Here is a 14451-nt window from a genome sequence, read left to right as displayed (position 1 = left end):
CTGAAATATCTTAGCTACTTGTGTATATATAACAACATATGAGATTCTTTATTAAGAACATTATCCCATTTATTGACCTATTTGAAGAACTCTGTATTACCTTTAAATATGTTAAACCCAATACATGAGTTTTTTTAAAAAAATCTCTACCAAATGAGAGAGCTTAGCACAGGCTGTGCAAGTGTAAATGACGGAGATTTCTAAAACAAAAAATAAAAAAGATACAGTAAAATCATCAGTGATAAGAAGAGAGCCTTTTTAAAAAATTACTTAAAAATTAGTCTGATGGCAGAGATCCTGAAAACACATATGAAATCAAGCCCTGACTCTGCCTTGTGATCCACATAGGCATAGCAGTCAATCCTCAGGGATCACAAGGTATGAGCAGGGTCTTAACTTTAGGCATATAGGTAAAGTTATTTACATCCGTAAGTATTTGCAGGATCAGGGAATATGCTTGGATTGTAGAGTGTGATGTAATAAATTAATTACAGTGCCTAACTGCAATATTATATTGCTTTGTGTGCTGGAATATATATCATATTTAATTTTAATTCATATACATTATGTATTTAAAAAAATAATAAAATGCATTGATTTTATTCATTATCTTAACATAATTGAGAAGAATTTATTTCTAGGAATATTAAATAGGTACATGTATTTTATATACACATATATGTACATTTCTATAATATATATCTACATACTCTCCTACACAAGAGAATCATATTTTTTACACACACCCACACACACTTCTTTTCCTGAATATAATTTTCATATGGATATATCTAAATAAAAACCAACTATATACAGGGGAGAACGAATACTATAGAGGTAGAGCAAATACATATATTTGAAAATCAAATAAAAACACATGGTTTTAATGAACGCTGAATGAGAGGTGGTGGCAGGGGACAAGCCCCTACAGGTGACAGGCACAGACACACCTCTGCCCACTTTCAGCCTGAGCTCTACCTGCAGCTTCCGCTCCCCAGAGAGACGCTTCACCTCCTTCGTTCAATCCCCAACCAGGAAGTGGAGAAGAAAGCAAAGCAGAGAGGGAGGCAGTAGCGCCCGCTCGCATTAGCGTGGGGGGTTACCCGGCGGCGCTGGAGAGGATTTTCCAGTTACGCACAGGCACTAATCCTCGCGCTCCCTTTGGCCCGGCTGCCAGTCTCCCCCCGCACCCACCCGATGGCTTCTCTCCAGGACCCTCTGCCTGAAGGTAAAGTCCCCACTCCCCCCCGGGCGGAGGGTGCGCGGCGCGCGCCCCGCTGGAGTCTGCCTGGGGGACAGGGTGGGAGCGTGCGCGGCGCGCGGCCAGGGCAGCTCTGGAGGCAGGTCCCTGGGGCAGGGCTGGAGGAGGGAGTCCGGAGTGTCCATTGGGAGCCGCGGAGACAGCGCCCAGGATGGACATTAACAAGGAACAAGTGAGGTTTTTTACCCACCAAAGCTTATGCCCAAATAAATCCATTAGTCTTTAAGGTGCCACCGGACTCCTCCTTGTTTTTGTGGCTACAGACTAACAGGGCTACCCCCTGATACTTGACAGGATGGACATTGACCCTCCCTTACTCTGCTGGGGCCGGGCGGCTTTTCCTTCCCAGCTGTGCCTGCGCTGTAGTGGAGAGAGCCCGCAGCAGCTTCCGCTCTGTCTCGCCTTGTGTGTGTTTCATGTGCTGAGCTGTGTTCTCTGTGCACAGCTGATCAGTACAAGGGGCTTTCCCCTCCCTTAGCCCAGCCACGTTGGGGATGGGATCAGAGCTGCCAGATTTTCTCTCCTAGGAAACTTTGCCTATTAAAACTTTCAAGCTAGCACAAGTAAGCCCAGCAAGCCGCTCTGCTTTTGACGGAGGCCCCCCAAGCCCGCCTCCTCTCCCCACGTTGTGTATGAAAGAGAGTTTGGGAGAGATATTAAAAATGATTCTTTGCATTTGCATAGCCCCTCACCTCAGAGAATCTCAAAGTGTTTTATGATTCACTAGCTCAGGCATGAATACATTAAACCTGGCAGCACCCCTAAGGTACAACGCAAGCTGTCTTTTATTACAAAGAGGTCCAAAAAGTTGCCTGCCTCAGGGAGGTTTTGCGGATTCTGGATACAGCATTTTTTTTAACCCATTGTACCAGTTTTATAGGCGTTAACTAAGGATTCCTGGCCTTGTCTAGACAAGAAGGGCTTTGAGTCCCCCACCCAATTGTGTTCGCTAACAGTTTAGCATGTAATGAATGAGTACTTAGGGCCTGTGGGGTGGGCCGTCGCTATGCACGGCTCATGAGACATTTGATGGTCTCGGACACTATCCGGTGGTCTAGGGACATTTACACAGAGCACATCACCGGCCACCGCCAATACCAAGAGTGAGCCGGCATGGCTCTGTGCACCCATGGGGGGGAGGAGGCCTATAAACCCCCCCTACTGAACCATATCCCCTAAGCCCTAAACCCACTGCACTAGATTCCACCATGTGAGGGTCATCCTGTCCTCATTACCCGGCCCACTTACTTATACCCATGACTGCCTATAACCCACTGTATGAGCGATGTACCTTCACTGCTTCCCTACTGCTTCTTGATCCCACCCACCATACACCCCGCATTGGGGGACCTTACAGACTGTATATGTTATGTGCTAACCAATTCCCAAATACCAGCATCCCCCTATACTCTGTATGTTGCCCCCAATGACCAACAACTGACGCTTTGAACTCTTTGTATCATCTTTATTTAAATATTCTCTAATAAACTTTTAAATCTGTTCTGAGCTGGTGGAATTTAGCACATGCTGAAATACAACATGCCTTGTCTACACTAGAGTTTAGAACACATATATTAGTTTGCACTAGCTCAGGGGTTGGCAACCTTTCAGAAGTGGTGTGCCCAGTCTTCATTTATTCACTCTAACGTAAGGTTTCACCTGCTAGTAATACATTAACATTTTTAGAAGGTCTCTTTCTTTAAGTCTAGAATATATAACTAAATGATTGTTGTATGTAAAGTAAATAAGGTTTTAAAAATGCTTAAGAAGCTTCATTTAAAATTATATTAAAATGCAGAGTCCCCTGGACCGGTGGCCAGGATCCGGGCTGTGTGAGTGCCACTGGAAATCAACTCACTTGCTGACTTCAGCACACGTGTCATAGTTTGCCTACCCCTGCTGCTAGCTAATACAATCTAACCTCCTACCCCACAAACACATTTTTTTCCCTAGTCAAACCAAGGCATGAGGAAGTGATTAAGGCCAACATCTTCAAACTGGATGACCACTGGCACTTAAATATGTATTTGAGTGCATACTATTAGAAACCTGATTTTGAATATTTCAGCTTAAATAACTTCTGTCCAGTCAGTGGCAGAGTTTACACCGTTTGTAACAAACAGAGATGTAGCACCAGAAGTAAACAGATTCACCAAAAGGCAGAATGTAATGCAGTGCAGTATAATTGTATATAATGCTCCATCATGTTTATAATGGTATTTCTGGACCACATTTGCCTAATCAGAGCCTCATTGTTTATTGGGCCAATATGTCTCTGGGCTTGATGACATTAAGAATATTTGTACTAGTGTAATTACATTGATATAGTTACACTGGAACAAAGGGGGGCATACACCAGTGTAGTTTAATTTGGTAATTATGCTAAGATGGTGTAAGCTTCAGTACCTGCTGGTGTAGAGTGTCTACATTTGAGGTACATTACAAGAAGGAAACTACATATGTGATTGCAGTGGTGCAAATTTTCTTAAATTAGACAAGCCATCAGCCTTGAAGCTACCTATCTTCCTCTGGCCAATAGTGGTCCAAAGTAGAACAGGGAGTGAGAATAATAAAAATCCATTTGTTTTCTTTCTTGTATGATCATATTTATTTGAGTCAGATAAAAATTTATATTAAGTAGTCATACTGATCTTTGTTTGCTGATAGTCCTGAAGAGAAATGACCTAGGAGAATCCACAGGAGTGTCCATTTTCAGTGCCAAAAGCAGATCTGGGGAGAGGGATCAACTGATGGGATTCCACACATCTGAAACAAAATTGGCACTCTGGAAAACCCAATAGCTAAAACAGGAGGTTTTCTGAAAGCTAAATAATGTTAAAGGCAGCAAAAGGTACTTGAATAAAATGACACACTCTAAACTCTGATAAAAATGTGTCAAAAAATATATCAGCATAACCAAGTATCCTTTGCAGCTGTAAACACACTTCAGAATGCTGAGGTGCCTCACAACTGTCACTGGAAAGAGCTAATCAGAAGAAAAATCTAAATAAATCTAATTCTAAATAAATAGAGAAATAAACTTCTTACATCATTTGCAAGATCTTACATCATATTACTAGCGCATGTCTGGCTGTGGAAATAACTGATAGTAGCGTCTCTGTAGGTTGTAAAGTGTTCCGGACAGGAACTGCTTTTTACTATGTATGTGCAGCATTTAACACAATGAGATCTCCATCGCCACTGGGGTCTTTAGATGTTACTGTATTGTAAATAATTAATAATACTGGCAGTGACAATGCTAATATCTGAGCTACGACTCTGACCTTGACCAGCTAGTTGCAGAAGCCTGAGCAGGCTCAATGCGAAATGAGTGCTTGTGCAGTTAACAGAAGAGCACTGCCTTCTTGCTTAACGAACCTGAATGCTTGCTAAATCTTCAGTGGTATTAGAAATTACATCAAGCCAGAAACATTACTTCCTTCAACTCCATTGAATTCGCTGTTTAAGTAAGGAGTTCGTCATTTCTCTGATTGGCCAGGAGAGTACACTTAACTTAGGAACAGGGAGCTATGTTGATTTACACCAGCAGAGAGTCTGTCTTCTGAAGTGCAGGCAATGATATTTCTCCAAATGGCAGGCCTGGCAGCATTGCAAGTATATAATGCTTTTACATAGGAGGAGGAAGAATATGGATAAATGAGAGGATTTATGAACCAAGAAGGACTTCATTAAGAATTAAAAAAAAATGTCTCTTAAGTAAGGCCAGTATGAGTCCTCTGATGCATAAGTAACTTAAAGGGGCCATTCCTTGGAACAGGTTTGGCTGGCCCTGGCTCTCTACTGCTCTTAAAGATGCAAAGCATCCTGTCACCTTTTTGGTTAGGCCAGTTATGGTAGCATCTACTTAACAACTCTGCATGGTACTTAGAAGTGCACTTACTTTTGCAAGTGTGCATTGTTAAAAAAATCAGACTCTCCAAAAAACTAACTACAGATTGGGAATATCCAGTGGCCCTTTTCCATGGCCCCAATTTTTTTAGGCCTACTTAATCTCTGATATTTTCTTGCACTTTGGCAACACTTGTACACCTTGTCATTACCAGTAAAGTCACATTGAATTGAATTGAATTCCTTATTGCCAGTGTCACAAATGCAGTCATTATTAAAGCTTATGTCACCAAAAGTAGGCCCAGAAATGCCACTTTTAATTAAAAACTAGGGCTATCCAGCGATTAAAAAAATTAATTGTGCAATTAATCATACTGTTAAACCACAATAGAAAACCATTTATTTTAAATATTTTTGGATGTTTACAACATTTTCAAATATATTAATTTAAATTACAGAGAATACAAAGTGTACAGTGCTCACTTTATATTTTTTATTACAAATACTTGCACTGTAAAAAACAAAAACATTGTATTTTTCAATTCACCTTATACAAGTACTTTAGTGCAATCTCTTTATCATGAAAGCTGAACTTACAAATGTAGAATTATATACAAAAAAAACTGCATTCAAAAATAAAACAATGTAAAACTTTAGAGCCTACATGTCCACTCAGTACTACTTCTTGATCAGCCAATCACTCAGACAAACAAGTTTGTTTACATTTGCAGGAGATAATGCTGCCTGCTTCTTGTTTACATTGTCACCTGAAAGTGAGAACAGGCATTTGCATGGCACTGTTGTAGCTAATGTTGCAAGATATTTATGTGCCAGATGCGCTAAAGATTCATACATCCCTTCATGCTTCAACCACCATTCCAAAGGACATGCGTCCATGCTGATGAGGGGTTCTGCTCGATAACAATCCAAAGCAGTGCAGACTGACGCATGTTCATTTTCATCATCTGAATCAGAAGCCACTAGCAGAAGATTGGTTTTCTTTTTTGGTGGTTTGGGTTCTGTAGTTTCCGCATCAGAGTGTTGCCCTTTTAAGACTTCTAAAAGCATGCTCCACACCTCGTCCCTCTCAGATTTTGGACAGCACTTCAGATTCTTAAACCTTGGGTCTCGTGCGGTAGCTATTTTTAGAAATCTCTCATCGGTACCTTCCTTGCGTTTTGTCAAATCTGCTGTGAAAGTGTTCTAAAAATGAACATGTGCTGAGTCATCATCCAAGACTGCTATAACATGAAATATATGGCAGAATGCAGGTAAAAGAGAGCAGGAGACAAACAGTTCTCCCCCCAAGGAGTACAGTCACTAATTTAATTGATGCATTATTTTTTTAATGAGCATCATCAGCATGGAAGCATGTCCTTTGGAATGATGGCTGAAGCATGAAGGGTCATAGGAATGTTTAGCATGTCTGGCATGTAAATACCTTGCAGTGCTGGCTACAGAAGTGCCATGCAAATACCTGTTATCACTTTCAGGTGACATTGTAAATAAGAAGCAGGCAGCAGTATCTCCCATCAATGTAAACAAACTTGTTTGTCTTAACAATTGGCTGAACAAGAAGTAGAACTGAGTGGACTATTAGGCTCTACAGTTTTACATTGTTTTGTTTTTAAGTGCAGTTATGTAACAAAAAAAACTCTGCATTTGTAAGTTACACTTTCACGATAAAGAGATTGCACTTCAGTACTTGTATGAGGTGAACTGAAAAATACTATTTCTTTTGTTATCATTTTTACTGTGCATATATTTGTAATCAGAAATAGTAATATGAAATGAGCACTTTTCACTGTGCACTTTATAGTCTGTGTTGTAATTGAAATCAATTTTGAAAGTGTAGAAAAACATCCAAAAATATTTAATAAATTTCAATTGTTATTCTATTGTTATAAGTGCAATTAATTGCGATTCATTTTTTCAATCACAATTAATTTTTTTTCAGTTAATCGCGTGAGTTAACTGCAATTAATTGACAGCCCCATTAAAAACATGTTTAGATTGAGCTGACAGACTAGTAGGCATGCAGCCCATTGCTAGACAGGCCATTTGTTCAGTTTTAAACCGGACAGTCCTGATTTTCTGTGGTTTATCCCCAGTCTGGTACTGAGACAGCCATTTTGAAGAGCATGACGCTCTGCCCCCATATGACATGATATGTAGGAAGTCATGTAGGTGGGGGCAGGGTCACATAGGTGGGGGTGAACCAACACCATTCCTGGAAATACCAGAATGTCCGGTATTCTGGGAGACATCTCAGGGGCTATCCTATTCATTGCCACTACAGAACTCAAAGTATATTACGAGTTTTGTCATTCACTTCCCAGGCTAACTGGGCCTTGAAGGGTATGTCTACACTGCATCTGGGAGCAGCCATCCCAGCCAGGGTTCAAAGAATTGTGTTGGTGGAGACTGTGCTAGCATGCTAAAAATAGTTGTGTAGACATTGCAGCTTGGCTGGAGTTCAGGCTCTCAAGCTTGCGGGGGCCTGAAAGCCCAAGCTGCAACATCAAAGCAATGTCTACACAGCTATTTTTAGCACGCTAGCACAAGCCCCACCAGCACAAGTCTGGAAACTAGGGCTGGAAGGCTTGCTCCCAAATGCGATATAGATAGGGCTGCCATCGAAAAGGGACTCTGGTGGCTCTGGTCAGCACCGCTGACCGGGCTGTTAAAAGTCTGGTCGGCAGTGCAGCGGGGTTAAGGTAGGCTCCCTGCCCGGTTCTGCCCAGCTTCTGGAAGTGTCCGGCATGTCTCTGCGGCCCCTAGGGGGAGGGGCAATCAAGGAAGCTCCACGCGATGCCCCCACAGCTCCCATTCGCCAGGAACCACAGTGGGTCTGCGTAAAATAGATCCTGCTGATGTACACTAATGGTTCCCTAGTGCACTTTAACATAGTACTGATTGAAACAATATTGCATTAATGTGCACTAGGGAACATTATAGAGAGATTACTCACTAGAGTATATACTACAGTATATCTTACTCATTATAGAGAGAAACCCCCCCCAAAAATCTCAATTTTTGAACATCCACATACAATTCAAAAATTGCTAAAAATACTCCTCCAATGAAATTAATAAACTCCAAAAAACAGAAGCACTAAATATAGTTCATCTTTAGTCCAAGCTTACTTTCCCATTAAGTTTTGAGCTATATTCTGTTGTTATAATGCTATATTAGTCCTCTTAATTATTAATTTCTTATACAGGGTATTTCACTGTTTGGAGAAGGCCACTAATGCATAACTGAGTACAGGTATTCAGAGAAAGGAATGTTTTATCCATTTTAGTTGTTTTTTGGTTTATTTATTGTCAAACTGTATATGATATTTTAAAAATAATAATTTAAAATATTTGCTTGTCCCTGTTATCAGCTATAACAGTGTTTCTCAAACTTTTGGGTACTGGTGACCCCTTTCACATAGCAAGCCTCTGAGTGTGACCCCCCCCAATAAATTAAAAACACTTTTTATATATTTAACACCATTATAAATGCTGGAAACAAAGTGGGGTTCGGGGTGGAGGCTGAGAGCTCGTGACCCCCCATGTAATAACCTCATGACCCCCTGAGGGGTCCCAACCCCAGTTTGAGAACCCCTGAGCTATAACTTCTGATATTGTTAAATAGAATTTCTCATCTGTCAGCTAGCACCCGTGACTAACCCTTTATACGTTATGACGTGTTCCCATTGCAAATGAACTCCTACATAATTGATGTATAGTTTCATCTTGGTGAGCTGTTGAAGGAAAGTGCACGAGTGACCAAACAGACACAGTTTGAGGAACATAAAATGAAAAAGTTTATTTATTTGTTTCTGGCAGATCATGCTGCAAAAGAGCCTGTGGAAGATACAGATCCAAGCACTTTTCCATTAGAAATGGTAGGTGTGTCTGGTTTTGTTCCTATATAACTTTAATACTTGGTTATTTAATATTTAGTTTATAACTTTTTACAGTTATTTAATTCTGGGATGCTCTCAAAAACCCAAGAGTATGATTGACGGAAACCAGGCACATATATGATTGTCTATCAGATAATTAACACCATTGTACGCACTGAAATGTTATGTAAATAGCCTCAACCCAGTTGTAAATAAAAAAAATGAATCATTACATCAAATGTATCTTGAATAAATCAATAAATAATCATGGTGAAACCCACGTTTAGATTGTAATCTCTTTCGGACACGACTTTCTCTCACTATGTGCTTATACAGTGCCTAGCACAATGGAGTCATGACCTCTGTTGGGGTTTCCAGGTAATGTTATAGTAATAATAGTACTGTGCATCACCCAGAAACTTAATTATTGTTTATATATAGTCTAAGCACTTCCTTTAAATGTTGTGGCTGATAGCTAGATAAAGCATTAGAAATGCATGTGACAAACAACGAGGCTCTGCCAGATGTGAGGGTGAACTGAGTAAAGAGATGTTTTACTGACTAGTAGATTACAACCTTCACTGCATACTTTTCCTTGTTAGTGGGTCCTAGGATATTCGGAGAAGCAAATCTTATGCTGTCACGCGGAGTATGTTGGGTAAAAGGAATATGTAAATACCCTGTAATCTTAAAGAGGACTCTTTGAATTTGGCTCCAGGTTGCTTACTCTGGGTAACAGTAAATAAAAAAAGAAACTGATGATATATGTTGTATTATGCAGCCCAGAGTAGATTAGTGTATACTGTAGCTGTATGGATGTTTTTAAAAGTACCTTATCTTGTTTGTAAATTGTGGATTTGTCATGCAGCAACATGAATAATGAGAGGGGAAACTATTACTTTCCCAAGGTGATTTCTTCCAATTCAGAAGCGCAGTATTGAAGTATCAGCAGAAAACAGAGAGGATAGTATAAATATTGACCTTAGCCTGTGACTTTTTTGGAAAAATCAATTTAGTAATTTAGGTCCTGATCCTGTATTGTGATCTATTAGTGCCAACCCCTGAGCATGTGTGAAGTCCCACAGAAATAAATAGGACTTGGTACAGGTCCATATGATTGCTTAAATTAAAGACTGTGATCTTCAACTGTGGTAGAGTTATGATGTCTGTCTGATACAAATGTAAGTTGTTTTTTTTTAAACATGATTTTGTTTCTAAATGAGGAGGATTTTAATTTGTTTGGTGAGAGATTCTATAAAAAGCTGATGGAAGAGTCTTGTCTTTAGATGCTGCTAGAGGTAACATGGGAGCAAGCAGATGTCTAGGTCTCTTAGTAAACTATAGCTTAGAAGCTGGAATATATTTGTGTTGTAAATCAGCAGATATGTCCGTAAACTGGGTAGCTGTATTTTAGTTTTGCATTTTAATCAGGTTTTAATTTTAATTTTCAAGCAAAGAGACCTTTGATTGTTCTTTAGTAAGAATACGTGTAAGAACAGGACCATCTTTATTATTGTAGTTAATCTTGATACACATTAGTAAACTGAGAATCTGACCCAGAGAAATTGAGGCCACTGGCAGAGAGCTAAAATTAAAACTCAGAATTTCTTGGCTCCCAGTCCTGTGCTTAGTCTACTAGACCACATTGCATTTTAAGAAACTGCAGCAAAACAACAAACTATATAATTTTGGATTGTAAATAATCCCCAGATTGCCTGTGTTAGTATCTGTTTGGTCCATCTCTAATAATTCATTACTATATTGATGTGAACTTAAATGCCATTTTAAAAAGGCATTGTTGTAACTATAAAGTTTTTGATGTACTTTTTATCAAGTACTGGAAATAACAAACATATGTCTTCGTGTTTTTGGACAGAGAGAAAAGTATCCTGTCCAAGATACACGGCTACCTAAAGGTAAGCACAGCAAACTCCAGCTATTATAAATCTGGTACATTATTGTAGTACATGTAATAAAACCATAGGTATAAGAAATATTCTATTAATTTGTTCTGTATTTTTACATTATAAAAGTTTATGCAGGGTAATCATTTTTTTTAAGTGTGTTATTAATGTTACATCTGGTGTTTGCCATCTGAGCTCAGGTTTGGTCTAAAAGCTGATTATATCAACAGAAGATCTTGTTTCTCAACTTTGAAGGAAGCTATAATAAGACAATGCCACAAAGAAAAAAAAAAAGGATCAGAACCCAGATTAGAGGGCAATAAAAATATTTGAAAAATGGCTTTGAGAGGGTTATCTGTGTGTCTGCAGGTGACCAGAAATTCATTTGGAAACCCAGAAAATCCAGTGGTCTCCTGCACAGATGAAATCCTGAGCCCTGCAACCAATTTCATCATTAAGCCTTTAATCCTTCTACCACAGTAGCTCCCTTGACCTCTCTCCCTTCTTTATTTCTGCATCCCAGACCCTGCTGCAGGCTTCCTTCCAAGGAATGCCCTGAGAGTGCCTGGAGCCTCAGTACTCTTCCAAGCATATTGTTCTGAATCCTATGATGCATGTAAAGCCTGAGGAGGGATCCAGGATCCAATTGGAAAGAGAGGTTGAAAAAGTTAGGGTAAAGACTGATGAGCTGGGGAAACTAAAACTGGGGTTCCAAGGGAGGATTGAGGATTATTTAGGAGACTGGAAGGAGCCAGCAATAGAAATGAGGTGCCACTGAGGATACCCAGAGAAGGGAAATAGATTGGAGGAGAGGAGAGTATGGTACTTTGAACCTGTTCAGTTGCAGGCAGACTGCTCACTTCTTCAAAGTGGTTTTTCTTAACATTTCTTAAATTTTGGTAATTTCTCTATAGCTTTCCTATCTAAATTGTATTTTTTCTTACTCTTATGGCATTAGTTCATTGTATTTTCCCCTCCAAAGAAAATCAGATTTATAAACAAACATGTAACTTTTTCAAAGCTGTTTAAAATCTGATGCTACATGTTTAATACAATAAATTATAAGTAAAATTGAAGGGAAATGGAAATTGTGGCATTTTCTATTGAAAGGAAATTTCATCATGATCAGTGTAAAGACATAAAAGCATTAATGGAGCTTAGCATTTCCTGTCTGAGAATGGGAAGTGATGTGAAACATCTATTAATATTCTGTTAACTTCTGCATTCTCAAGTTTTCCTTATAATTAATTCTCTCAAAAGTCTAGCACTGTTGTGGGTTTGGAAACTGTATGACGTTAACCTTAGATCGTTCCTTAGATATTGGTCTCTTCGTCTGCTCAAGAGTCTGAATTTTCATCACTATTCAACATGATATAGGGAAGGAAAAAAAAAAGCAGTTTTATAAATGTTGCTGAATATATAAGTGAATAAAATGTGTTACAAGAGTTTTCTTCATACAGTGTATGGGCCTGATTCTTTAGTTATTTAGGGAAAATTCCAGTTGGCTTTAATGTAAATTTTATCTAAATAGAGTACGAGATCTGGCCCCTTCCTTAAAAATAATTAACATGACATCTTAGGGCCTTATCCAGCAAGATGTTGAGCACCCTCAACTCCCATTAACTTTAATGGGAGTTGAGGGCACTCATCCTTTCAGGATTAGGCCTGTATATTTTTTTTTCCTCCAAGTTCACTTTTTGATCATAGTTACTCCCTCATCCAAATATTAGAAGCAACAGCCAAAAGAGTAGACCAAGTGAAATTCAGTTGGTTGTGTTTTGTAATGTCAGCTGAATTCTTTGCCATTGAATCCTAACATAAGAATGGCCACAGTGGGTCAGACCATAGGTCCATCGAGCCCAGTGTCCTGTCTTCCGACAGTGGCCAGTGCCAGGTGCCCCAGAGGGAATGAACAGAACAGGTAATCATCAAGTGATCCATCCCCTGTCGCCCATTCCCAGCTTCTGCCAATCAGAGGCTAGGGACACCATCCCTGCCCATCCTGGCTAATAGCAATTGATGGACCCATCCTCCATGAACTTATCTAGTTCTTTTTTGAACCCTGTTCAAGATAATAAATAAGCAGCCTGTGTCAGATATCAGCTGCTGTCAGAGGCAGGCTATTGGATTTTAAGGATCAGTGGTCTAATAAATAATGGCAAATTCTAAGTGAAAGAAGAAAAGTAAATTCTTGCTTTTTTTGTTTGTTTGTTTGTTTAAATGTAAGGCATTCCACTGTTTCTTAATAGGAGTCTTATTAGAGAGAACAATAAACTCATATGCATTTTTATCCCTAAAAAGTCTTTCAGCATTATAAGAGTCTTGGAGGATTCTGACATGTCTAGGATAACCTCCTTTCAGACACAAGTCAGCAGAGCAATTAACACATGGATTTAAACACTTGCTTAAAGTTAAACACACGTTGAAATACTTTGAAGAGGGCCTTATCACAGAGTGAAATTCAACCCTATGTACGGAATTGGCAAAAGGCTTATGTATCACTTAAGTCCTATTTTGAGGGCCTAGGTGGGAGATGAAAGGTAAATGGACTTTGTGCTGTCCCCCTGCATAAGGGTGAATTTCAGCCCATGTCTATATATTCACAAAGGTATGTAGACAGTTGTTAAGATGTAGTGAGTAAAACCTGGTGGTGGGGCGGGGGGAGAGATGTGTGCTTCCAGAAGGGTCCTAGCAGCATGAACATAATCCAAACATGGGGAGAGGAGAAGGCAGACTACTGAGAATTTTTAGAAAGTCATTCAAACAAAGCAGAAAGAAGAGATTTGTTGATTGTCAAGTACTTTCACTTTTTCAGCAATATTTTATTTATTGGCTAGGTAAACACTATGTTGGTGCTGCTCCTGGTCAATCTGATGAAGGAAGAGTGTAGCCCTGCTACCAGTAATAGCCTGTTGGAGATGCAGAGTAAACATTTTACATATACCCTGATGTCTGACCTCTGATAGTACTTTCTATTTGCACAGTCCAGTCATTAACAATTTAAGATTATGTTAAATCCATTTTACATTTCCCAATGACCCATTATCATATGGGATTAAATCTCGTGTGTTAGACTTGTATGAAGTCTGCCATATTTTTGTTTGAGAGTCTTGTACTTAAGCTTATATTTGGGTGAAAGACCAACATTTCAGAATCTCTTTGCCTTAGATGAGGAGTACCTAACAGATAAAGTTACATTGGAAATAGCATCTATTAACATCAGAAGTCTTACATCAGATTCTGGCCTAATACAACAGGTAAGGGAAATGCTTTTCAAATTTAAATTATCTGTTTGAGAAACGCATGGGTGCATATTAAACTAAGCTTTTAAAGTTATTTTTGTTGATGAAAGAAAGCTATTAATATTAATCACAACTTTCTCTAGACCGCATGGAGTCATTCAGTAAAATGAGATTGGACATAGAATATCCATTTAAGAATGCTGGGTGAAGTGTGCTCTATACACACAGCCTATGTACTCCTTAAGCCTTATTTGAAGGTCTTAAGTGGGACTTGAGTGGTGCATAGGTCTTGTGCTGACT

General features: G+C 39.3%; 1 protein-coding gene across 2 annotated transcripts in view; it reads left to right on the top strand.

Moving 5' to 3' along the window:
• Positions 1 to 14451, top strand: part of EDARADD (EDAR associated via death domain) — an 86795-nt gene that overhangs the window by 59844 nt on the left and 12500 nt on the right. The window contains exons 1-4 of one of the 2 annotated variants that reach the window (XM_050950462.1): positions 1024 to 1228; positions 8947 to 9005; positions 10882 to 10921; positions 14078 to 14166. In XM_050950462.1, the coding sequence (XP_050806419.1) occupies positions 1198 to 1228; positions 8947 to 9005; positions 10882 to 10921; positions 14078 to 14166 (219 nt within the window). In that variant the 5' untranslated portion in view covers positions 1024 to 1197. Of the gene's footprint in view, positions 1 to 1023; positions 1229 to 8946; positions 9006 to 10881; positions 10922 to 14077; positions 14167 to 14451 lie in introns of those variants that run through there. The other variant, XM_050950463.1, reaches the window with a different exon arrangement.

This window comes from Gopherus flavomarginatus, chromosome 4 (assembly GCF_025201925.1).
Source record: "Gopherus flavomarginatus isolate rGopFla2 chromosome 4, rGopFla2.mat.asm, whole genome shotgun sequence".
Lineage (NCBI taxonomy): Eukaryota > Metazoa > Chordata > Testudines > Testudinidae > Gopherus > Gopherus flavomarginatus.
Note: the sequence above shows the minus strand (reverse complement) of the source record. Positions and strands in the feature narration are given on the sequence as shown.